Source organism: Aplidium turbinatum, chromosome 12 (genome assembly GCF_918807975.1).
Source record: "Aplidium turbinatum chromosome 12, kaAplTurb1.1, whole genome shotgun sequence".
Lineage (NCBI taxonomy): Eukaryota > Metazoa > Chordata > Ascidiacea > Aplousobranchia > Polyclinidae > Aplidium > Aplidium turbinatum.
This window is the reverse complement of record NC_137483.1, coordinates 16576213-16599736: the sequence shown is the minus strand read 5'-3', so window position 1 is coordinate 16599736 and position 23524 is coordinate 16576213. Positions and strand designations below refer to the sequence as shown.

General features: G+C 37.9%; 1 protein-coding gene across 1 annotated transcript; it reads left to right on the top strand.

The window, feature by feature from the left end:
• The first annotated feature begins 2968 nt into the window (after nucleotides 1-2968).
• Nucleotides 2969-19315, top strand: LOC145781421 (uncharacterized). Its single transcript, XM_082593207.1, has 7 exons — nucleotides 2969-3320; nucleotides 7054-7165; nucleotides 8396-8672; nucleotides 10346-10475; nucleotides 14961-15202; nucleotides 17664-17796; nucleotides 19174-19315. Exons 4-7 carry the CDS (start codon nucleotides 10357-10359, stop codon nucleotides 19304-19306), a joined length of 627 nt encoding a protein of 208 aa, XP_082449333.1. The 5' UTR covers nucleotides 2969-3320; nucleotides 7054-7165; nucleotides 8396-8672; nucleotides 10346-10356; the 3' UTR covers nucleotides 19307-19315.
• The last annotated feature ends 4209 nt before the right edge of the window (nucleotides 19316-23524 follow it).

Sequence of the window (23524 nt, the reverse complement as noted above, 5' to 3'; positions counted from 1 at the left end):
CTTCGGGCTTCGCCCGACGGTTACGCCCCTCGTGCCTACTACCTTGCTGCAACATATTTCTAAGTTGCTTTCCCAATGGTTTAAGCCACCGAACGTCACTGATATTTAGCTATATACTGTATGATTGAACTGACTCGTGTGAAAATAAATCTCTTTGCATTACAAGACATGTAACCGAGTCGTTCATATCAAGCATTGTTGTGGGTTTGACACCTGTCAGAAGATACTTCATTTTCTTGAACCACAAAATTATTATTACTTATTCTTCTTGAGTGTGTAGCCTACCATGCTCGTTCCAAAGGCGTTCATGCATAGTTCTTTCCATTTATCCTGGTATTGGACTGTATTAAAAATTGTTGTGGCTGTGGCGTGAAGATGACCTTTGAGGTTAGGCTACTTGTGAGCATATAAGTTGTTTATGAGGTTATGAGAATACAAAAAAGCATTTTTAACCAGAATATTTGCGCTACTAATGGGAGCAAAGGCAGTTAATTGTTTAGTGCGTGTTGATAAAAATTATTTGGTTTTATAAAAAATAGCCACTAACGTTATGACTTAGGCTATCTACTTTGTTTTTAACCGATATTCTGGTTAAAGGCGTTTATTACTTTATAGCCATTCGAAAAAGGGTGAGAATTGGTTGGTCTTTTTCTTTTGAATGGCAGAGATTGTTCAAATTTCAGGGCAGGTGGTGAATATTCAGGTCAAGGCAACTATGTCCAGTGCTGCCATAACATACATTTAATTTACTGGTTTGTAGACGGACCACTCAAGGATGAAATGATCAGTAGTTTGTTCTACCGTGCCACATTAGCAAACCGTTGAAGAAATCCAACCCCACATTTTCATACCGGAATGAAAGCGTCCAACTTCTCTTTTATTTCGATTTTGATTGATCTAAGTCCTAAATGAACTGCAGCAGATCTAGTTATGCCGGCCGCGCCATGAGAGTCTATACTCTATAGTGTCTTTTTTTTATAAACATTTGGGATAATTGACAATTCTTAGTTAATAGAGTTCAGTACTAAAGTTTCAAAATATCTGGAAAATACTAAGTTTTTCCTCAGAAATTGTACTTGCGGATAACACTTAGCTTTGTTGTAGGCTACGACTCCTTGGTAACTAATTTCTCGATCTCCATTGGCAGTGTTGTTAGGCCTACAATATATCCCAGTTGATGGTACCACAGTAAATGACGTAAACTATTCAGCCACAATGTGAAAAAAACAACGAAAAAAGACATGGACTTGTTAATTTGCCTCCAGCTCTCTGCACCATTTGTGTTGAAAACGTTTTGAATTTTTTTTTTTTTTTTTCTTCATGTATTTCTTCGTGTCTTTCACTGCTGTGCTAAACATAGTGATTCTATTGCAAGTCAAAGGCTGATGAGCCAATAATAAAGTAATCGAATTCAGTTGCAAGCTCAGACATTATTTTGTCAAAATAGTTTGCTTGCAGCTTTTTTTTGAATTGCGTGTTGCCAAATGGTTAATAGAGGTTAAATATCATAGTTAATAGAGACAAAAATGTAGAATTCTAAAAGTTTTATAGTCTAGGAAAAATTGTATCAGAAATTGAACCTTGCAAAACTGCTTGGGTTTTTAATCAAACTGCGAAAAAAACGTTTGAAAAGTTAATACATTGCATTTACTACGCAACTGCATATAAGTACCACCACTAAGACTAATTGCTTTACGACGCCATCAGCGTCATTTAAATGTGTAATAACAAGACTAGACGTGGAATCGTGCCAATGTCCACTAACATCAAAAGCGAAACTCAACGTTTGTTCCAGACGGTTGTTCGCCTGGTCAAACGTCATGTAGAAACCGTTCGAGTCTACTGAATATTACGTCATGGAAATTCCTAAAACATGAGCCAAAATTGCGCCATCGTCCGTAAGACTCGTGTCAAACCTGTTTAAACCTGTTTCAGTTTGAAACCTGTTTGGACATGAAATGCTGCGTCGCTCTACTGCTGGCGTGCCTTTGAGTTATCACAAATTTTTCTGATTCATTCTTGAAGTTGTGTGTTGGAAGTCGGTCGCACATTTAACTGGTTTATTTGGTGCTTGCTAGCTGGACAAATTCTCCGTCTTTTATCCAAGTAATCTGTATCGTAGTGACAGTTTTTAGAGGTGCAAGGCGTTGCATTTCGATTTCGATAGCCGCGGGCTAATTTTACAGGAATACACTTTTGAAAAGACGTTTCGAAAGAGTGTTTATTTTTCGGTCACCTACATGCAGACGAACGGATTTGGGAATCTTATGTTACAATTTTCCCACGAAGAGATTATGGTTTACCGCTGTGACCAACGTTTGTGATTATTACCCTTATCTTTGATGGCGGATTGGCATTCTACGGTTCTTATACCTTCAATAACCTTTTCGAATTCTTAAGGAGCACCACAATACAATTTCATTTGTTACTGAAAACATGGGGCAAGGGTGCTTTTACATCAGTTTAGGGAACGTTCAAATATTATGTAACGCTTTTTTCCGAATTTTTGACCCCCCCCTCCCCCATGTAACGCCAAAGTGACGTTTTTTTCAACCCCCCCCCCCCCCCTCCCCCATGTAACGCTTTTTCACTACGAATTCAGCACAAAAAAACTACCATTCCGTACTCGAAAGCGTTACGTAACGTTTTGCTTGAACCCCCTCCCCCCCGATGTGACGCTAACGTAACGCTTTGCATAAACCACCCCCCTCCCCCTCGAAGGAGTTACGTAATATTTGAACGTTCCCTTAGACTTTAGAGCATGGTTTCTTAACCAGGAGTGCATGCACCACTAAAGGGTGTGACACCTGTTTTCAGGGCATGCACTCATTAAGTTGAACCATTAAGTTAAGTTATAAAATGACTTAAAAAGCTATTCTTGTTTACAAGGTTTTACAACATTCTGAATTGTAGTTGACTATTACTTTTCAGCCATTTTAGGAGGAAATGCGAAAACGTAATGGTGATTTTAATGTTGCGCCAACAAACAAAAAGATTAAAACTCACTGGTTTGGAGAAATGAAGATTGCATGTCAATCTTTTGACTGAATCTTTGTTTTTGAGTAATGACTAAACAAAAACCAAAAGAACTAGACTAGAACATAAAGCAAGACTGAACAAAATGTTGTGCTCTGTAGTTTTGGTCGTGTTCCTACTAGCACAAACAGAAGGTTTGGAATGTCAGAATGGTGTTGAGTTTTCGACAAGCGTTCTTGGTGTAGGTCCAGTTACAAGCAAGCTGACCACGATCACCTGCGATGGTTTGGGAAGTCAGTGTCTTCGCGTCGACTTTACAGCTACCATTCAAGGAACATCAACAGGTATAGCAAGTGTAACTATTAAAATATTGTTTTTTTTTATGCTTACCGTAGCCTACGTGAAATTACTCTATTACGTTGCGGTTTACTAGTATTTCAGAATTACCTGTATGGCAACTGAAGAACTGTTGCGTGTTTTAATTCTGATTCTTGCTGCTTTACTCTATTCATTTTATCAGTATGTTTTTGTGTTGTGCCATCGTTGCTGAACCGGTTGTGTTAACCTGTTTTATCCACCTTGATAAAGTCAGTCGTGCTGACTGACGAAACGTCGGAAATACAAAAGCTAGTTATCATCTTTAACATCACGAGGTAACCTAGTAAATAGTCACCAGAAGAACGCAACTTAATTTTATGACCTACTTGTAGTTAATTTGGTTTATTTTGTTCGCTTACTAGTTTGTTTTCTGTGTTTGCGCATTATAACTTTCGTTGTGATTATAATTTCTGCACAAAGTGATGATGGACAAAATATAAAGTCCGTTTCGGGATGCTAGAACATAATATTCCCACTGTGCACGCTCACAAAGTGTAGCTTGAAGGGGAAACAGCAGTGGCCGAGTGGTTAGCGCGTTGGGCTCGCGGTCGAGAGCCTGCATGTTCGACTCCAGCCACCCGCACTTGCTGTTGTTTCTCTGGGCAAGAAACTTTACGATAATTGCCCCTAACCAGTGATCGATTTCGAGTAATGTGTAGTACCAAGTTTAATCATAAGTAGAGTAGACAACCGGAAACAGACATTGCCGTCGGCTGCAGCGTGGGTCAGGTGTAGTCGGAAGGCGTACACCGATGCATAGCGCTCAAGTCTGCTTTCCCGCAATGCAGGATGAAGATAATAAAACAAACAAACAAACAAAACAAAAACAAACAGGTTACGATGTTCATTATTTTTTGTTTGCATGTTGCTGCAAATGTTTAGTTTAAGCCTGCATTTTAGCCAGTGCTTGAGAACATATCAACATAAATAACTGCGCTTTTCGATGCCTCAGTGGTGCAGCCCCACAATATTTCTTAACAAATCATTTCTTCAAAAGTCATTGTGGCAAAAATTAACGTAGGCCCACATATCTATCTTGGTGTCGGTTGGACACAGGGCGAAAAGTTTATCCTTTTACCGTCCCGGGTGCCTTTTGAGTTGCAGTCTCTGGTTGTTGCCATTCGCTTTATAAACTTGAATTACGTGGACTCACCACGAGAAGGTTGGCAACTAGAGTCATTACAGCTTGATCCTCGCTAACGAATGTGTTGTGTGGCGTTATGAAGAACTGTCAAACTAATATACAGTAGAAAAAGTCAATTATCGTAGTTTACAATGTGATTTTCATACTTTCAAAAGTAGTTTTATAAAGATTAAATCTTTAAAACTTACATAAAAATTGGTAGGCTATAGACTCTCTACACAGGCAAAACATTTTTTGAGAAACGCAAAATACCGATGAAATATTTATTGTGAAAATGCATCGTTGTAGAAATTGTTCGTTGCAAGGATAATTTTTTTATCTTATTATTTAAAAAAAAATGACGCAACAACCCCATTGTTTGGAAAGACAAAACTGTTTTTGATCTTTTATGACCTTTCGAAGAAGACTTATTTCCAATCATTATCATTGTCCAGCTGTCTATTGAATATTTTAAAATATTTCGGCTTCTCATTTCGGCCAGCAACATGAACTTTAACAATCACAAAATCATCAACATGCTGTAGGCTACACTTCTGAGACTGACTCTTCCCAAACCGATTCTGACGAGTCAGTATAAAAGTTTCACCGAAATCATCTTCAGAATCCATGAGCTTCCTTCCTCAAGATCTGACCTAAATAATAAGTCACTAACAAGTTTTTTCTGGATAAAAGCCGTTGCTTTTGCAGTGTGTCTGTGATCACAGACCGAAATAGGTGGTAAGGCATTCTCTCGGGACATCAAGCTGTTTACTGAACAGTTTGGATGTTCATCAGGACAATTATTGTTTCTAGCACTAGTTACAACGTCAGGGCCGTTAACAGGATTTCTCGGGCCTGGTTCCAGTTTATTTTCGGGCCCCCTTCATCGACAATGTTATGAATATAAAGGTTGTGTACAAACTTTTATTGATGTGCTGTTAAAATGAGGATGACACATGCCGTTCAAAATAGAAAATTAAGAGGAATATCATTTATGGCCATACCAGTGTACCTACTGCACTGAGGAGGCCGGAAGGCCGAAACAGTGTGCACTGTCTGCAGTTATGGACGCTCTTTACTGGAGGCACCTTGCTGTGCATTGCGCAGAGCTCACTGCTTGCAGTTTGAGCACTTTGGCAAGGTTGGCAGTAGTACCATTTTTGGAACTTAAATTCCACAAATGGGAAAATGTCACATAGAGGTAGCCTATGTACCTCCATGGCCATACCAGTGTAGCCTACCTTCTGCACTGAGGAGGCCGAAAGGCCGAAACGGTGTGCACTGTCTCCAGTCATTTATATATATATTATTATATCCTCAAAGATTTGTTGTATCCACGAATTTCCCTAACTGTGCAATTACGCATTAGGGATTTCTCCGTAAACCTCGAAATCTTTGCTTTCAATCACGATGTTCGTCGGTATGTTTAAAGTTGTTGGAGTTTTCGGCTGAAATTAATTCTTTGTAAAGTAGACGCAAGTAGCTACAAGTGATTATCACCAAAAAGTATATATTCAGAATTAAAGAGTGAGTGAAATAAATATTTCGTGTTTTTGAAAAAAAATTCGTGGTTAGGAAAATCACTATACCCGGAAGGGAGCCCGATACTTTACGATCTGACGGCTGAAGTGGCTGTTTTAACCTCTGATGGCAATTTCTTTAGATCTGATTATACTAAGACCTTGATAATGTTTGAAGTCGCGAGGAATCTTTTAAATCCGGGCCCCTTAAATATTCCGCCCCCTAAATATTCCAAAAGTGCCACCTAGAGTCCTAAACCCCCCTGTCAACGCCCCTGTACAACGTTCATCTGATGAAAGTAAAAGCAACGACAAACAAGTTGATTTATTGTTTTACTAACGCTTCGCGCACCATGACAATGCGCATCCTCAGAGCAAATAACATACAAAATAAGATTTACAAAATTATATACTGCAGCGCGGTTGAAGGCAAGAAAAAATGAAACACTCATTATTTTAAAGATTGGCCAAAAAATTTTCAAAAGTTTTTTCTTGCCTGTAACCGCACTGGAGTAGACTATATAACTTTGTAGTTTGAGGATGCGCATTGTCATGGTGCGCGAAACGTCAGTGAAGCAATAAATCAACCTGTTTGTTGTTTCTTTTACTTTCACTTTCATCAGATGAACGTTGCAACTAGTGCTAGAAACGATCAAGCAGTTTATTATACAATTTGGGTAGAGAGGTTATAACTTTCTAAACCATAAATGGACATAACTAAGCAACAACACTACATTTAACATAATAAAAACAAAAAAACAATAAGCGAACGTTTTCGGCTAGTCATATAGCCCCTTTCAAGCCAATAAAAGAAATATTGTAAAAGAAATCAGATTAATCATACATTGTCATAGCAAAAATATGGTTTAATCAAATGTTTAGATTAGATTAGACTATATTTTTGCTGTGATCTTGTATGATTGTTTAGTATTTTTCTTTTACCATATTTCTTTTATAGACTTGAAAAAGGTTATAAAACTAGCTGAAAACGTTCACTTATTTACGACGTAGGCTATTGCTGTTTTTTTGTGGTGATTGTGTTTTAATGTGTTGTAGAGCCGTATGTCGTTGGCCAATGCGTCCCGTATGGTAGATGCCCTTTGATCACTTGCGACCAAGTCACATCAAACGTTGGCCAACAATTCTCTCTGATTTTTTCCAAGATCATGTAAGTAGAATGCTAATTGAGCCGAAATTACCTACTCATCGTAGTGAATGAATCAACAGTTGGTTCGTCTGTTAGAAAGTTACGACCACCTGACGCCAGCAACAACGTAACTAAGCCATATCGAGACATATGTAGCGACATATCCCTATGGCTGTAGACTTGGAAGGATTTTGGCAATTGTGGAGTTGGAGTCGTTATAAAAAGACCAACTCCAACTCGATACAAAATGATAAACATTAAAATTTCTTCATAGCACATGACCGGAAAACTATGTTAAGAAAACTAGTGCAAACCGCTACTACCACAACAAACCTGCAGCATCAGGCTAAAGCAGTTCGTTTGCATCTACGTTTGTGAAGTAAACAACGATTATGCTGCTAAAAGCGAAAATAAATCTATTGGCTATAATTTTTGTTTGAAATCTATTTTTGTAGTGTATCTTGTTCTCTAAAACTTTACCAGAAAATAGCAGTGTTTGCTCTTGTCAGTCTTTGCGAAAGTCGCCGTTTCCATTTTGATCCCAACTTAAGTGAAAATGAATTTTATAAAAATGAAACAAACAAAACTTAAAAAATCTGGAAACTGTGAAGAAGCCTGAGTGGGCCAGTTATAAACTGTCGGAGTCGCACATTATTGGCCCATCTTGACAGCTCGTCAGTGATTCAATGCTTCTACAATTATGCGAAACTGGCTCTATCATGCTTGCAGAGAAGCTTTTTATGTCCGATCTTAAAGATTCAACCAACCAACTAATGCCGCGCGGTCGTCCAACAAACTTCAGTAGCCTAGGCCTACACACCTGACATACTTCAGCAAAACTCGCCATGAAGCTAACAATCTTGATGAAAACAAAATCATTTCAAGAATAGAGTTTTTTTTAAGTTTTAAAAAGTCTTTTTGTGATAACTAACCAGACAAAGGTTATGCTAAGTAGCATACAGTTCCAACGAGATCCTTTACCTTCTAAAGTATTTTTTCGGCTAATTTCAAGTAAACTCCTACCTTTTAAATCAGCTGCTGATTTGAGACTTGCTTGCGGCGTGTCTTATGCTGCCGATTATGTCAATGCAGTGTGATTAAGCAAAATAAGCAAAGAATTCCTTCTCTTGCATCATCCGACAAATGTATGTAGAGATACCCTCTCTTTATCTCACAAGAATTATGACAATGGGTGTTTCAACGGAAATCAAGCAGATCCAAATTATTTACTAAAATCTAACTTTGTTTTAGTTCTTGCACGACGTATTGCTGTTCCACAAACAATTGCAATGCCCCCGACGCGGGTATATCTAACTATCTATGATCTAACCCTCCAGTTTTCACACCTCTACCAATACTACCGATTGAATCAGATCCTCGACGATGTTATAGTGGTATAGGCTACAGTTTTCCATTGACATTCCTGGAGCAGGACCCATCCAAAGCCACCTTACAACTGTCGATTGTTCTGGTGTTGGAAATCGGTGTCTCAGGGCAGACATCATACTACGTGTTGATGGATTAGCAGGTATAAGCTTACTAGCCACTAGACGACTCGCAAGTCAATCCTCCATGGTGTTCTGCATTATTTTTTACCCAAACAGTTATTCCTAGATGTTGTTTTAACAAAGCGCACTTTTACTATTGTTATAAAAACACATCAGCCAACAAACATAGGGTATACAATTAAAATGTAGTGGTTGCTCGGTTGCTTGGTGGTTAGTGCGTCCGCCTCTGAATTGGTAGGCATGGGTTCGATACCTTGTCGGGTCATACCAAAGACTTTTTAAAAATGGTAGGCTACTGAATTGTATTCCTGCTTGGCAATGGAATGGATTCGGGTAATAATGTACTCAGTTACTTGGGACGGTACATTACGGGACGCCAACTCCGTTGTTCCGCCAACATTAGAAGGGTCAATTGCCAATTTGACATTTTTTTACGCTTTGCTGCTGGCTTGCTTTTAACTAAAAACCTTAAATTATTTTAAAACCAACTTGACTCTTCTTATATAACCCATAAAAAGTACCATATTTTGTACATTAGAAAAAATCGTAACCCTTCTAGTGTTACGGATAAGCCAAAACCGGACGTAGTTTCGCATCCCTATATGATCTACAATCCCTATCAGTTGCCCCTCTGTTTGGCTGCATTGACACTGTCTGCTTTGTTAAACGCTAAGGAGCAACGCATTCCGCGATGGGTACAGCGCTATATAAAAACAAGCATTATTATTACTTACCACATTTCTTTCGAGCGTTTTTTAACTTTGGTTTTCCTCAGCTAAATTAACGTTTATCCAGCCAGAAGTAGCTCAACAACAATAGCAGCTGCATGCGATTTGGCTGCAATGCTTAACTGGGCTTGTTTCTGTTTTCTGACTTTGTTAATCGCCAAACAAATTAATACTATAATAATATATTCAGTTACTTAAGCTGTAAAACACATCATTTACACGATTATGAGGAAAAAAAGCTTGTTTTTGTAAAACCTAGATTTTTACTTACAGTAGTTTTTTTAAATAACTAAAAAATATACAGCTTTTGTGGCCATCCATATCATCTAGATTTTAGACATAATAGCTCCATGTCTGTTTGCCTGGAGTCATGGATCTCGAAAGGTTCTCAAACTCTACAATATAATTCAATCAGAAACCCTCCAAACATCGAAAAACTATAAAAATAATTTCCAGGAATTGATTTGGCAGACATGACATTATTAGAGAATACGCATTACGCAAGCTGTCTTTAAAAAAAATTAAAAAGTAACACCAGTCATTTCGATGGCATGGGTTCGAATCCCACCGCTGTCGCCATGTTAACAAAAGGGTGAGAGGGAGAACATATATTACGTGTCACCTGTACTAGGTGCAACTAAAGAATGATTACTCTGAAATCTGAACACAGAACTAAGAACACAACGCGTACCAATTATGACGTCACACAATTGACGTTGATGCTTGAGGTTCCATCAACACTGATGTTTAGTCTGCTCTTATTCCGCTAACAAAGCAAAACGCTGTTCAAAGATGAAGTCCTGGATTGATATAGGCGTAGGACTAGGTGGGACTCAGGTTTTTAGTACAAAGTACTGTGTTCTCAACACAATCTTAAAGTTTTAATTTTTATAAGAAAAAAACAATTGAACACTTTTTCAAAAGATTTTACTGTATTTTTTTGACAACTACTATGTTTTTTTCAGTCTCGCAAGTGATGGCCGCATGTGTCAGGAAACATCAGTGCTCCGGTTTTACGTGCCATGAGTTAGTATCGGAGTTTCAAAAGGAAGTCCGATTCCATCAACAATTCTTTCCTTTATCTGCCTCAATCGCGTAAGTGCCTGAGTGAGTGCTTGAGACTAATTATTATTTTTATTCAGCTTTCAGAAGACTTAAAAGCCATTTTGTTTCTCCTGTTCGATTTCAAAGCTGTAGACTAAACTGCTAAGAATTGAATACGATGGAAATAAGGTGAGTTCCATACTTGATCCAAGCATCGGGGAACGAGAAGATATAGTTCTCATTAAACTAAGCCTTCGGCACAAACGAGAGTAGGATGACCAATTCCTTTCTCTCGGCCGCTTTTACTTCAGGAACTACGCCCACCCAATTTATTACACCCTAGGTAGAGGTGAGCGGTGTTTTTCAACAACCAGCTTAAGCCGGGAGTTGAACCAGGATTGCATGATTAGAAAGCGAGCACCTTATCCGCTGCGCCATGCCATTACATTACAATAGTAATAAAAACATCAAATCTTCAAAAACAGAAAACAAAGCTTTTGCCATAAAGGTGATATATAAACATAGTAGCCTAGGGTTCCCATGGATCTTCTTTTTGGAAGATATACGTTTTTAAGGAAAAAACATTTTGTTCTCCAAGGGCATTTAAAAATACTCAATGATTCTCTTTTTTTGCATCCTAATCAGTTCCTTGGCCTAAATGAGGAACTGAAGGACACTTTATGCTAAAATAATTTTAACAAAACATAATACTGTATAACAGAGGCAGGTTAACCCTTTACACGCCAACGTTCCCAAAATGGGAACATGGGGCTGAAGTCGCCCACAGCTTTACACATACCTCATTTAAATTTTTTTTGTTTTGGATATTGTTGTTGAAGGCTTATTGTTACAGATGCATTTGTTGAAAAAATAATATTTGCAAAATTTTTCCTTTATGAAAGCGATGGATTTAGTCAAAAATCATATTTTTCATCTTTCGAAAAAAAGTGCTTCTCGAAAACACAAAGCAAACTTTTTTTCAAAATATTTGCGTTTTTTATGTGAGTTTATTACTAATAATTTGTTTCCCCTACCATTTGCTTCGTAATATTTAACATTTTTCTTCACATAATTAAATTTATACGTTGTTCCCAAAATGAGAACGTTGGCAACATGTGATACACAAATAACGGAGTTTATCTCAAAAAAGTTCTCACTACTTTTACCAAGAGAACATTTTCACAGCTTGATGATATCACAGCTTGATGTTTTCACAGCTTGATCTTAAGCAGAAAACACTTCCATGACTTCTATCGAAGGAACGGAAAGAGCTTGCAGATGGCGAAAAAAAAGACAAAGCATCACTAAGCGACCCGAAAGAATTGCATCCATCCGATAAGGTTCAAGCTCATGGAGGAAAAAGCATGTTTGAGATATTTTCTCTGTTCTTTACTGATGACATATTCTCTTTACTCGTAGAGCAAACAAGTTTATATACAAGGAGAGACAAGAATAGGATAAACTTCAAAGTTGATAAGGTTGATATGAGAAAACTTATTGGCTTACTAATTACTGTCAGTGGTTACCACAATCTTCTATCAGAAAATGACTATTGGTGCACAGCAGATGGCATGGAGGCACCAATATTTTCTAAGACCATAAGCAGAGACCGTTTCCGCAATATAAAAACGTATTTGCACCTGGCTGGCAATCACAATCTAGCTCAGTTTAAAATGGCCAAGGTAGGCTACTGCCGCTGTTAGATCTGCTAAGGTCAAATTGTCAATGATTTGGTACATTTCACCAGTTACTAACCATTGACGAATCGATGGTTCCTTATCAAGGACTACACAGTGCAAAACAATATATAAAAGGAAAGCCAGTAAAGTTTGGTTATAAGTTGCGGATGTTGTGTAGCTCCGATGGTTATCCCTACAACTTCGAATTCTACTGCGGTAAAGACGAAAGAGGAGCTGAACCTTTGGGAGCACACGTAGTTGAGACAATGCTGTCATGTGTTGCCGACAAAGACCAACATATTATTCTCTTTGACAATTTTTTCACAAGCCATCAACTACTTACTGATCTTGCTGGAGAAAGCATCAGAGCATGTGGTACAATTAGAGAGAACAGGACTGGTTCGTGTCCTCTCTCCAGTGAGAAAACCTTCCAGAAAAAGCCTAGAGGAGAATTTGATTACTGATCAGACGACATTGTAATTTGTGCCAGATAGAACGATAATTGTGCTGTCGCTGTTGCAAGCAATTACTGCGGTGTAGCACCAACTCAAACAGTTCAACGAAAAGTAAAATATAAGGGAAAATCAGTGACACAACCATTTATGATTGCTATGTACAATCAGGGAATGGGGGGTGTGGATGTATGTGACAGGTTGCTATCTTCGTATCTTCTTACAACTTCGATTGAAAAAATGGTGATGGAATCTTTTTGCCCATATTGTCAATCTTTCAATTGTAGCTGCCTTCCGCTTTTATTATCACGGAAAACAATGTTCTGAAAACCACTTTCAGTTCAGGCGCGAGATTGCTCGGTCATTGGTGAAAATGGAGAAACCAAGCCGTCGACTTAGGGAACCTACTGCACCTCCGTTTGCAACAGTGCGATTCGACTCGTTGAATCATTTTCTTGTATCATCGTCACAAGGAAGATTTGTATTGTACAAAACAATACAAGGTTGCAATGCACAAAATGCGAAAAACGGATGCTTACGTTATGCAGTGACGTATACCATCAAAAAGAAAGTTAGTGACAGGGTATATAGTTGTAGAAAGTACGGTAGTAGAAAGTACAGTGGTAGAAAGTACATTTGTTGTTTGTGGATCTCTTAAACGTGTGTACTTTTGTTTATTGTCTTTTTCAATGCTATTGCATCGAATAAAGTAGGCTACCCAAGCTTACGTCGTATTCAAATACAAAGCACGTTACGATATGTTTTGGTACCTTTACATGCCAACGTTCCCATTTTGGGAACATAATAAAAAACAAACAAAGAAATAAAAATTTTAATTTTTTTTCATAAAATATTCTTAGTTAGACTAAAAACTACAATATATAAAAAAATCACTAACAAATAACCAGAGATAGTCATCGCCGCCTGTAAAGGGTTAAAACCAATTAAGAAACGTTTTCTTTTTACTGTTTTACATTAAATTTTTGCAGCAAAATTTTAACTATGTACTTCAGCTATTTTTGCTTCACTGTTTAAGTTTATGACATGTAAAAACGAAACACTTTGAAACATATGCAATGGTTTAACTTTAACACATAATGATTGCACATAAAAGATTGACAAAACATACATGTTATACTAAACTTTTCCACACCAATAAATTTTAAGCATACCTTATTCTCAAAAGTTGTGGAGTTTTTCTTCAGCATAATCCCTCATTTGAACAGTTTTCTTCAGCATTATCACTCATATACAACGATAACGAAGAATGCGCTTCCTCTCCAATTGTTATAATCGCAATGATCAAAAAAGAAAGATTTTTGTTTTTAGTCCAAGTAGGGACAATTTTTGGATTGTAGGCCTAGCATCGTCAAAGATGATTCTACTTTTCTTTTAAGTGAACAAGCTGACGAAATGCTAGTGACTAAATCAAATAATTTATTTTTTGTTTTTATGTTGCTGAAACTTTACTTTCACTGAGTTTTGTAATTAATTTAATGCGTCAAATTTGGCTACACTGCGCTCGTTTGTGCAGTAGCTCATAGAATAGGCATACAAAGCAAAACAACAAGCAGGCTAACTCTAGATAAACTTTATCAATAACATTAGTCAACATTTTTTATGCTGGGGTTGTTTATCAATCTTGGGGTATATTTCGGGCAATGAATCCAAAAATATGGCGTTTTTTTTTCAAATTGGCTCTAGTCTTTGAGAAATATTCAAATTTGAGGTTCAAGAACGATCAAAAATAATAGAAGTTTCTACCACTAGTTGCAACGTTCATCTGATAAAAGTAAAAGCAACGAAAAACAGGTTGATTTATTGCTTCACTGACGATTTGCGCATCATGATAATGCGCATCCTCAAAGGGAATAACATACAAAATAATGTATGTTATTCGCTTCGAAAATGCGCATTGCTATGGTGCGCGAAACGTCAGTGAAGCAATAAATCAACTTGTTTGTCGTTGCTTTTACTTTAACTTTTATCAGATGAACGTTGCAACTAGTGCTAGAAACGATAACCGTCTTTATGAACACTAAAACTTTTCAGTATTCATAATAGCGCCCTCGGCGCGAAAAACTTTTTTGCACGAGGGCCCCCATCAGTTAACCTCGCCCCTGCCAACAACACATACTGTATTTACATGATATTAAGCTAACTCTTCTACGCTAATCTGATCGACTGTTACTGCCCTTTCGTTCGTTTCAGTTACTACGCAATGCATTGCTGTTCCACAAATAATTGCAATGCCCACGGAAGTGCCATCTCTCCATTCAGACATCTCACCGTAGGTGTAGCAGTTATAAGGAGAATAATGGGTACGATAATCTCAAAAACATTTAAATACTCAAATAAAACTTAGCAGGTTTCAAATTAGTCATCGATCTGCATTTTTATTTCAGTTCCTGCAACACCTTTTGTTGTTCTACCAATAATTGCAATGCCCCTGAAAAAGGCATACCTCTCCCTCCTGTCGCCCCATTCTCGACAAGTACTACTCGAAGATGTCAAAGTGGTCTTCAGTTTTCCATTGAAATTCCTGAAGCAGGACTCATCCAAAGCCACTTTACGACTGTTGATTGTTCTGGTGTTGGTAATCAGTGTCTCAGGGTGGACTTCAAACTACGAATTGATGAAATAACAGGTGAATAGACTATTCCCAAGTCATAAAGTTACATGGCATTTTGCATAAGTTTTTGATTGCCTGCCTATTCTATTTTGTAAAGATATTATTTGCCTTAATTACTGTAGCTTACGCCTTTATGTAGCCTAAATTCCTTTGAAGGAGTAACTTAAAACTTCATCAGACGATTGTCTTTGATCGAATTGAAACAAAATATAATCTCTGAAGAAAGTTTAAAACAAAACGAAACTTTACATCAAAAAATTTTGAAAAGCGTTTGTTTCATTTCAAGCATTGTTTGACGTATACGGTGTTTGTCTCAAACAATCAGAAACCTAAATAAACAGCAACTTTTCGAGTGCAAATATGCCATCCACATTAGACTCTAGCTTGCTTGCAGCTTTTAGGGATTTTCGTGCGTTTCCTTTTGGTTTTAAGATGCCAATTAAACAAAAGTTGTTTTTTTGTTTTAACAACACTGTAAATAGACTAATTGACCGAACGGCAACATTCTGAACTCTTTGAAGGTGCAAAATAGTACAATGTGGAATGTTATGTAGCAATGAATTGAAATAATCAAACTGAGATGTTACAAGTGCATGAATAAACAAAAGTTTTACCAACATCAACATTTATAAACTATCTGATAGAAGTATTGACAGAACAGAATTTCCAACCCTTTGCAGGAATACATTCGTTAAAATCTGATGATGATGGCGTATGAGCGATCTTTCCAGGCTAGATTGGAGGGCAGGAAATCTTCAGCCACTCAGCAGCCCCGTCGTCCAGGACCCTCAGACCATGCGCACCGTGTGGAGGCTGGTGGGTTAGGCAGTGATGGATGACATGGTCTCCGGTCTGTTCTGTGGCACCACACTTGCATTCTGATGAAGAAGCCAGGCCCCACTTGTGCATGTCCGAACGAAAGCGGCCGACGCCAGTTTGCAGGCGGTTTAGCCCGACCCACGCAAGCCTTGCGAGGGACATCCCTGGTGGACGGGGATCGGCGTCGGGTATGAAGTCACGGAGCGTGGAGGTGTGATTTTGCCACTCCGTGTTCCACATGTGGTTCGTCCAGTGTGCCGCACTTAAACCAAGTTCTTCTGCGTTCTTGTTGTGCGGCAGGCACAAAGGGGCGTCTTGATTTCAGCCGCTGCTTTATAAGTGGTGGTCTCTTGAATGTTGCATGGAGGAGATGGTCGGGGTCCAAAGCGCGGCGAGCGAGAGAAATCGTGGCTCTTTTACGGCGTAGCTCAGCGGGTTGGATGCCTGCTAGGATGGGTAGGCAGTCCGTTGGAGTGGGACGCAGGCATCCAGTCACAGTACGCAGTGCGTCGTTGATGGCGGTATCAATCTGGTGGGTGTGAGAACCACGACACCAGACCGGCGCGCAGTACTCGGCGGTGGAATGAACAAGGGCTAGGGTAGCTGTACGAAGAGTTTTAGCACCAGCTTCCCAGCCGGAACCCGCCAATCGCCACAAAAGTGCGACGCGTGTAGATAGTTAAAATCTATTTAGTTTTTTTAATTTCAAAGATATTTCATTTTAGTTTTTAAGTCTTATTTTGGTATTTACCTAGTTACACAGAGTTAGCTCAATAAATTTAAGCAGCATACTAAACTACTTTCAAGACGCCATCAAGAATTTTAACTGTCATTACATTAAAGCTGGGAGAGATGTTCTAACACTTAGGTTTTTTTTAGTTCTTTCATCGCGCAAATACATATAGCCTATACTCACTTAGAAGCTGTAAACTTTTAATTTATTGCTAATATCAATCCGGAAATATGAGTTTAAATTTTTTTTACATTTTTGCTGAAAAAGCGTTTTCATGAATGCCATTTCCTACTGCTTCTTTCTCTTGCAGCAACTTGGATTGTTTTTAGTTTTCTGGCTTTGTTCAAACAAATTAATGATCTGATGCATTATTCACTTACTGGTAGTTCAAATGTAAAACATATCATTTGCGCATTATTGACAAAAAGTAATATATATCTCTCCGAAACTTCGGATTTTCGATTTTTTTTGTAAAACTAAAGAACTTCTATGTTTTAGTGTCGACAATTTAGACGCTACTTTGCACACTATTGATGTGTATTATTAATATTTTTAGTATCGACAAACTGCTGATAGAAAGTGGATATTCTGATCATTTTGACACTATAGTCCTTTGTCTCTATCTGCTGTTTGCCTGGAGCTACAAAAGTTGAAAAGTAATTTTACAGCAAAAAAAAAATGAGCACTCTCTAAACATCAAAAAAAAAAAAAAAATTCAAGTATCAATTTTTCACACATATGACCACGATAGAGAGTGAACACCTTTTTTTTAAATAAGAAAAGCTGTAGGTTAAAGTCAATTGCTTGGTTTAAAGTATTTTCTAAATACAATCTTAAAGTTCCAAATCTTGTAAGAAGGAAAGTTTTAAACACTTTTTTCAAACGATTTTACGGCATGTTTTTGATGACTATTGTATTCTGCAGTCCCGTATGTAGTGGGAGATTGCATCAAGAACGGACAGTGTTCTGCTTTCAATTGCCATGATATATTGTCGGAATTTCACAAAGCAATGCGAGACCGACAACATTTTTTTTCTTTTAATTCTGCTACAGTCGAGTAAGTGTTTAAGATTGAATTTTTCACTTTTTACTTTAAAAGCTTTCAACAGGTTTGAAAACTAATCATTTGAAAGCCAGTTTTTCTGTTTTGTTTGAAACCTGTAAGCTTATAAGCTATAATTAAATACAACAGGAATAAAACAGATAACTTTTTCTAATAGAGAAAATACAGCTTTTGTAACGAAAATTGCATAGATATAAATTTGGTGGCTTGGTAATTATGAATGTGCACTTGTACTGTCGGCCAAAGAAGAGCACATTTGAAACCTGGCAGCTGATGCTAAACTCACAAACTAAAACTTTTCTCTAATCGTCTTTGAAATAAACAACATTGTGTTATATTGACATGTCGGTGCATAGCTTACGAAGTTTTTTCTCTTGCAACAAGCATTTACGGCGTTATAGCGACTGAGAAAAATATATCTGTGCACTGTTGCAGAAACAACATAAAAAGTGTAGTTTCAAAAGAGCTTTAAGTCACATTTTACTGAATTGGAGTTGGTATTGGAAAAAGTGCATTTTGGCTTAATACCAACTTTTATTCATCTCAGTGTTGTTGCCCAAATTTCAGTTTTCTATCTCACTGATTACACGAAACACAAAATGTTTCACTTCAAAAGTAACTTAGTCCTGTCTCAAGTTTGGAAAGTTAATTTGAGAGTTTTAGTCTTGAATGATGAAACCAAAAACCGGCTGCTCTCTGAGAAGCCTTTTAATGTAACCCGGAAACATCGTGAATTTGCATGGGGTGGAACAAGTATAGACCCTCGGCCCTAGAGACTCACACGACAAAAAAGAAGAAGTTAGTTTGGTTAGGTTAGATAGTCCAGCACAAAGAAGGTCATGGTTCAGGTCAAAAGCATAAGAAAAAAGACTTTCAGTATTGCAATATATTCATAGTTTTGTTGCAAAAAATAATAACTTTTTTCAGTTTGTGATCATGCAATCGTTTATCAACATTCTACCCTAAAAAGTTTTCGTTGTCATATCTTCATAATCCCCTTTATTTTAGGGCGCAGTTTGAATAAATCGCGTATTGTAGCTCACCTTATTTTTGTAATGTACGACACACGAAACGATTGCCAAACATAACGTGAAATAAAATATTTTTTAAATAATTTACAGAAAATTTCTCTAATAACTTCAAAAAAGTCAACAGCTAGATCTTCCGTAGAATAATGAAAAAAGCACTTGGTCATTAAAATCGAACACCAATTACAGTAGCCTAAGCGTAATTTTTTTTATGTTAATATGAATGACAGTGCCAAAATAAAAACAGGGTGCCAAACAGCATCTATGAGTATGTGTAATGGAAGCTATTACATTAGAAAATACTTTGTATCTGTTTTTTAATGCAATTCGTATTACTTTGTAGATCGTGCTCCACCCATTGCTGTTCGACGGACAATTGCAATGCCAAACCAGCAAGTAAAAATGCAAAATCTTCGTTTTGGAAGTTTTTCTTTTTTACCCTTGCTGTGATCTTATTCCTCACATTGATGAAATAAAATCGCAAAACTTGGGTTCTCATTTTATTACTAAGCCTTCGACAATAAAGAGAGAAGGGTGGCCAGTTTTTTTCTCTTGGCCGTCTTTTGTTCAACAACCCCACCCAATTCACTGCACTCAATGTAGAGATGAACCGTATTTTCAACGCGATAGCTCTGTATTCAGTGGCACATATAGTGGATGGAATAATTCATAGACAGCGCTACTTCAACAACCGGAAACTTTACTCCGCAGATCTCGGTAACCTGGCTTGCGCCAATCAATGGGTCAATGCCTCTACAAGTTAGTAGACTATTCGAAATTGTCAGGAATAACTTATAAGCTTTCTCGATCCCAGCATAAATATTCATACCAAAGTAATGAAGTAAAAGTTAAGTTGATTTTATAATCCTGTCATGCCTGAGCATTCAATTTTCCAGTAAACTTTTATTCGCCGCAAAATTTGTTTACAACAGGAAACTGAGTTATCACCGAGATTAACAGATAATTTTTCTTGCCTTCATTTTACCAAAATACATAGCCTACTAAACAACACAGCCTGCCTGGTGCCACAGCGGCCATGCCATTGCCTCATCAACCGACAAATCAACGCCGTAATGTGTACTGACTAGATGCCTGCGCTCAACTCTAACAGAGTAGCCTACAGGACAATTCGTGCAGGCATCCTACCTGCTGAGTTTTCCAAAAGGGAGCCATTATAATATACACCTGCACGCCAGGCAAAAGGTCCGAACCAATTGCTTCACGTAAAACTCTATGTCCCACCTCAGGAGTATTCCTGGCGATTAGTCAAGGCACCCCTTTGTATCAGTTGCCTTAGAATTGATGCAACCATTCAGTGATCAATAACACCAACGTAGCAGATTACATGAAAGACGCTTGGAATGCTGCATGCTATGCCTCCAACACCAGATTCCATAGTTTATACCTCACCCGGTGGTACGCCCTCCTGGTATGAACTTTCCCTGGATGAGTTGGGTCAAACCCAATACTGTAGAATTCGGAAAGGATTTGGCCGCTTCCATTCCAATACGCACAAATGGGTTTGTCTCCCTCATCAGCCTGCAAATGCGGCGTGGAAACACTGCTGAGTGCTGATCATGTCGTTCTTGAATATTCCATTTACAAGGCACCAGCAAGTGGAATACATGGTACCTATAGTAGCAGCACTGGACGAAGTTACACTCACCTGGATTACCATCACTTGCCCTGAAATCTGAGAAAACCTGTCTCACACAAAAAAAGAAAATGTTTTACAATGAGACTTGTAAAATTTTGTGGAGCAACCTTTTTTTCATCTGTGAGGGAGGGCCAACATACTTAACTTAATTTGACCGCGGGCAATATCATCATTTCATATAGGCCAATGGTTCTGAGCGACAAAACTCCAAAACATAACACTATTCTACACAGGAATGTAGGTAAACACCCACACGTTATGATACGTAAAATATCTCGACTGGTAGGTAGGCTATCATGATTTTTGGAGAGAGGTGATATTTTCCGAGTTGATATTTTCCTGGTAGATATTTTCCGAGTGCATATTTCCAGACGGGATTTTTTTGTATGGACTTTTTTCCGTGTGGACTTTTACTGATTGTATACAATATCGCTTACCAACTTAAAAATATACCAAATTTAAATATACAAAGTATAAGTACATCAAATACGATATAGTTACTACTCTCTAAAACCTCTGCAGCCTGTTTCTCCCTAAAAGGGAGATCTTCAGAAGGTCCTTGTTCGAATAGAGTATTATTCAAAGTATAAGTATATGCATATTATTTAAATTGTTTCAAGTCTCATAGGGTAACTTTATGTTTGAGTTGAAACAGTCAATGGCCTATGCATATTTTAATTTCTCATCATTCCTTTAAAGCCGTGCAATACCCTTGAATAAATTTAACGTGGTATAGCTTACTCTCTATTTCCTCAATACAGAATATCTGTATTTTGGTACTCTTTTGTGCATGCGCGTAGTCATGCGCACAAATCAAATTATAGCCACTTTCCTGGTGTTTACGATAAATCCAAGACCAAAAAACTGTTTGCGGCTATCTTGCAACATTTTTAACATGTTTTAGTACAGTAGCAAACAATATTCGAACTTTAAGTGCCATAAACAAAAAATGATGGCCTTGCAATGCAAAGCAATTTTATGTGAAAAGTAATTTTCAGGGTAGGCTAGACGGGTTTTGGACAAACATATTATACCAGAGGTCTTAGAATATACTGTTGTATCCTAAAATCAGGGCTAAAGTTGAAATTAAAATTAACTCCACCCCTTATAAGACACAATAATTGGTTTTGGGAATCTTTATTCTCTGACTATCCTCTGACTGAAAAGCTTCTTTTTGATCCTAATCTAAGCAATTTCGCTCTTACGCAGGCCCATTCTTCAAATTTACAGAGCGAACTTTTCGCTTGTTGAAGCGTTGTTGCTTGTGAGCTATTCCATCCAATAGATGCCACTGAATAAAGAGCATTCCTTGAATGCGTTGCTTGAGGAGTCGAACCAGCACTGCTTGATCATGAGTCGAGAGGTCTTAACCACTAAGCTATCGGAGCGGACACACATCAATATGGCCGAATCAATATGTGAGATGCGTCTCAAATTCGATTATTTTTATGCTTAAATGGTTGCCTGCACAGAATTGTAACAAATTTGCTTGACTATTTTACCACAACTTTAAAACACAATGTATCAGCAATGTAAAACACAACTGACTTTAATAAGTGCTTTTGCAAAATTTCGTTAATAAAAAATTTATTTTGTAACTTTGCGGCAGTTTTTTGTGTTTTTCCCAAAAGCTAATGGTGACGTCATGTGGCTGTCCAGAAATCAGACTTATCAAATAATACTTTACTGGACAGTGGACAATCGCCATGTAATGCTAACAGAAACACTGCGTGGCTACCCGGATTACAACATTAGCCTATTAACTAAGTTCTTTAACTAAACTTATAGAGAAAGACATTCAACATCGATAACACATGGCGACTTGGCGAGTATATATCTTTATTTATTTTCACATCTGCTGTTACAGATAACTTGTTAGGCTTATAAACGTCCACCCAGTTAGCTCAGTGGTTACTCGCCCGGTTCAAGATCACGCGGCGCTGGTTCGACTCTCGGAGTGTGTGCTTCAGCAACGCACGTCAGGACTGCTCTCCATTTAGCGGCACTTAGTGAATGGAATAATTCCCCTGCAACAACACTTCAACAATCAGAAAACTTCACTCTGTCAATCTCGGTAACCGGCTCTGCGTACAAGTATGCGAAACTACCAGGAATAACCAATCAAGGCTTTGTCAGTCCGAGGATAAAAATTTAAAACCAACCAACCAGGTATTTTTAAATTTTTTAGCTCAACTGAAAAACATTAGCCCGAAATTTGAAAGTTTGTGCAAAGAAAAACTGAAGAAAACAAAATCGTTTAGGTCAAAATGATAACTTTCAATTTTATGAAAGTTGGTTTTGGAAATAAATTAAACCCAAATAAATCAACTGGTCACAACCTACTAGAACTTTGGGGTCCACAGAATGGAAGGGCTTGAAGCCATTCTTTTTCTGATTGTTAAGTGTGCAATGTGCATATGCTGCATAAGCCAGTTATTTTATTAGGAGAGAAATAGAGAAGCCATTCACATATAATGTAGTTGGCACTTGGCAGTCCGTTTCATCGCAACACACTCGCACGCGGCAGAGGCCCTCGTGTTCCAGCGTGTCAAACAAGCATTACAACGGCCGTTTCTTGTGATTAAGCGGTTCAGTGGTAGCCTACCCAATTATCTGATGGTAGCTTACAGGTTGAAGAGTAGATAAAGGTGATTGGAGATGGGACGATAAGGTTCTCACAATTCGAAGCTTTCGGCAGTAACGAGAGTAGGGTGGCCAGTTTCTCTCGTTGCCTTTCCTTCAGCAACTGCACCCACCTAATTTATTCCACCTCGGGTAGAGGTGAACGTTGTTTTTCAACAACTATCTTAAACCAGAAGTCGAACCAGGATTAAGTAATTTGATTGCGAGCGCCTTATCCGCTGTGCCTTAGGCTATCCGCTGCGCCAACCCACCATTGTAGGGTATAAATTTAAAAAAAAAATGCAAAAAATTCATTACCTGATTGAATTTAGCCAATGACTGTTTCAATTGACTTAATATTGACGTTTGTTTTTAAAATTGTTTAGATTAAACAATGTTTTAATACTACTTGAGT

What these genes read in the sequence shown, in the direction of transcription:
- LOC145781421 (XM_082593207.1), top strand. Translation starts at nt 10,357, where the DNA reads ATGGCCGCATGTGTCAGGAAACATCAGTGCTCCGGTTTTACGTGCCAT. An exon ending in CCTTTATCTGCCTCAATCGC is followed by an intron (nt 10,476 to 14,960) that starts GTAAGTGCCTGA and finishes TTTTTATTTCAG; the next exon opens with TTCCTGCAACACCTTTTGTT. An exon ending in ACGAATTGATGAAATAACAG is followed by an intron (nt 15,203 to 17,663) that starts GTGAATAGACTA and finishes TGTATTCTGCAG; the next exon opens with TCCCGTATGTAGTGGGAGAT.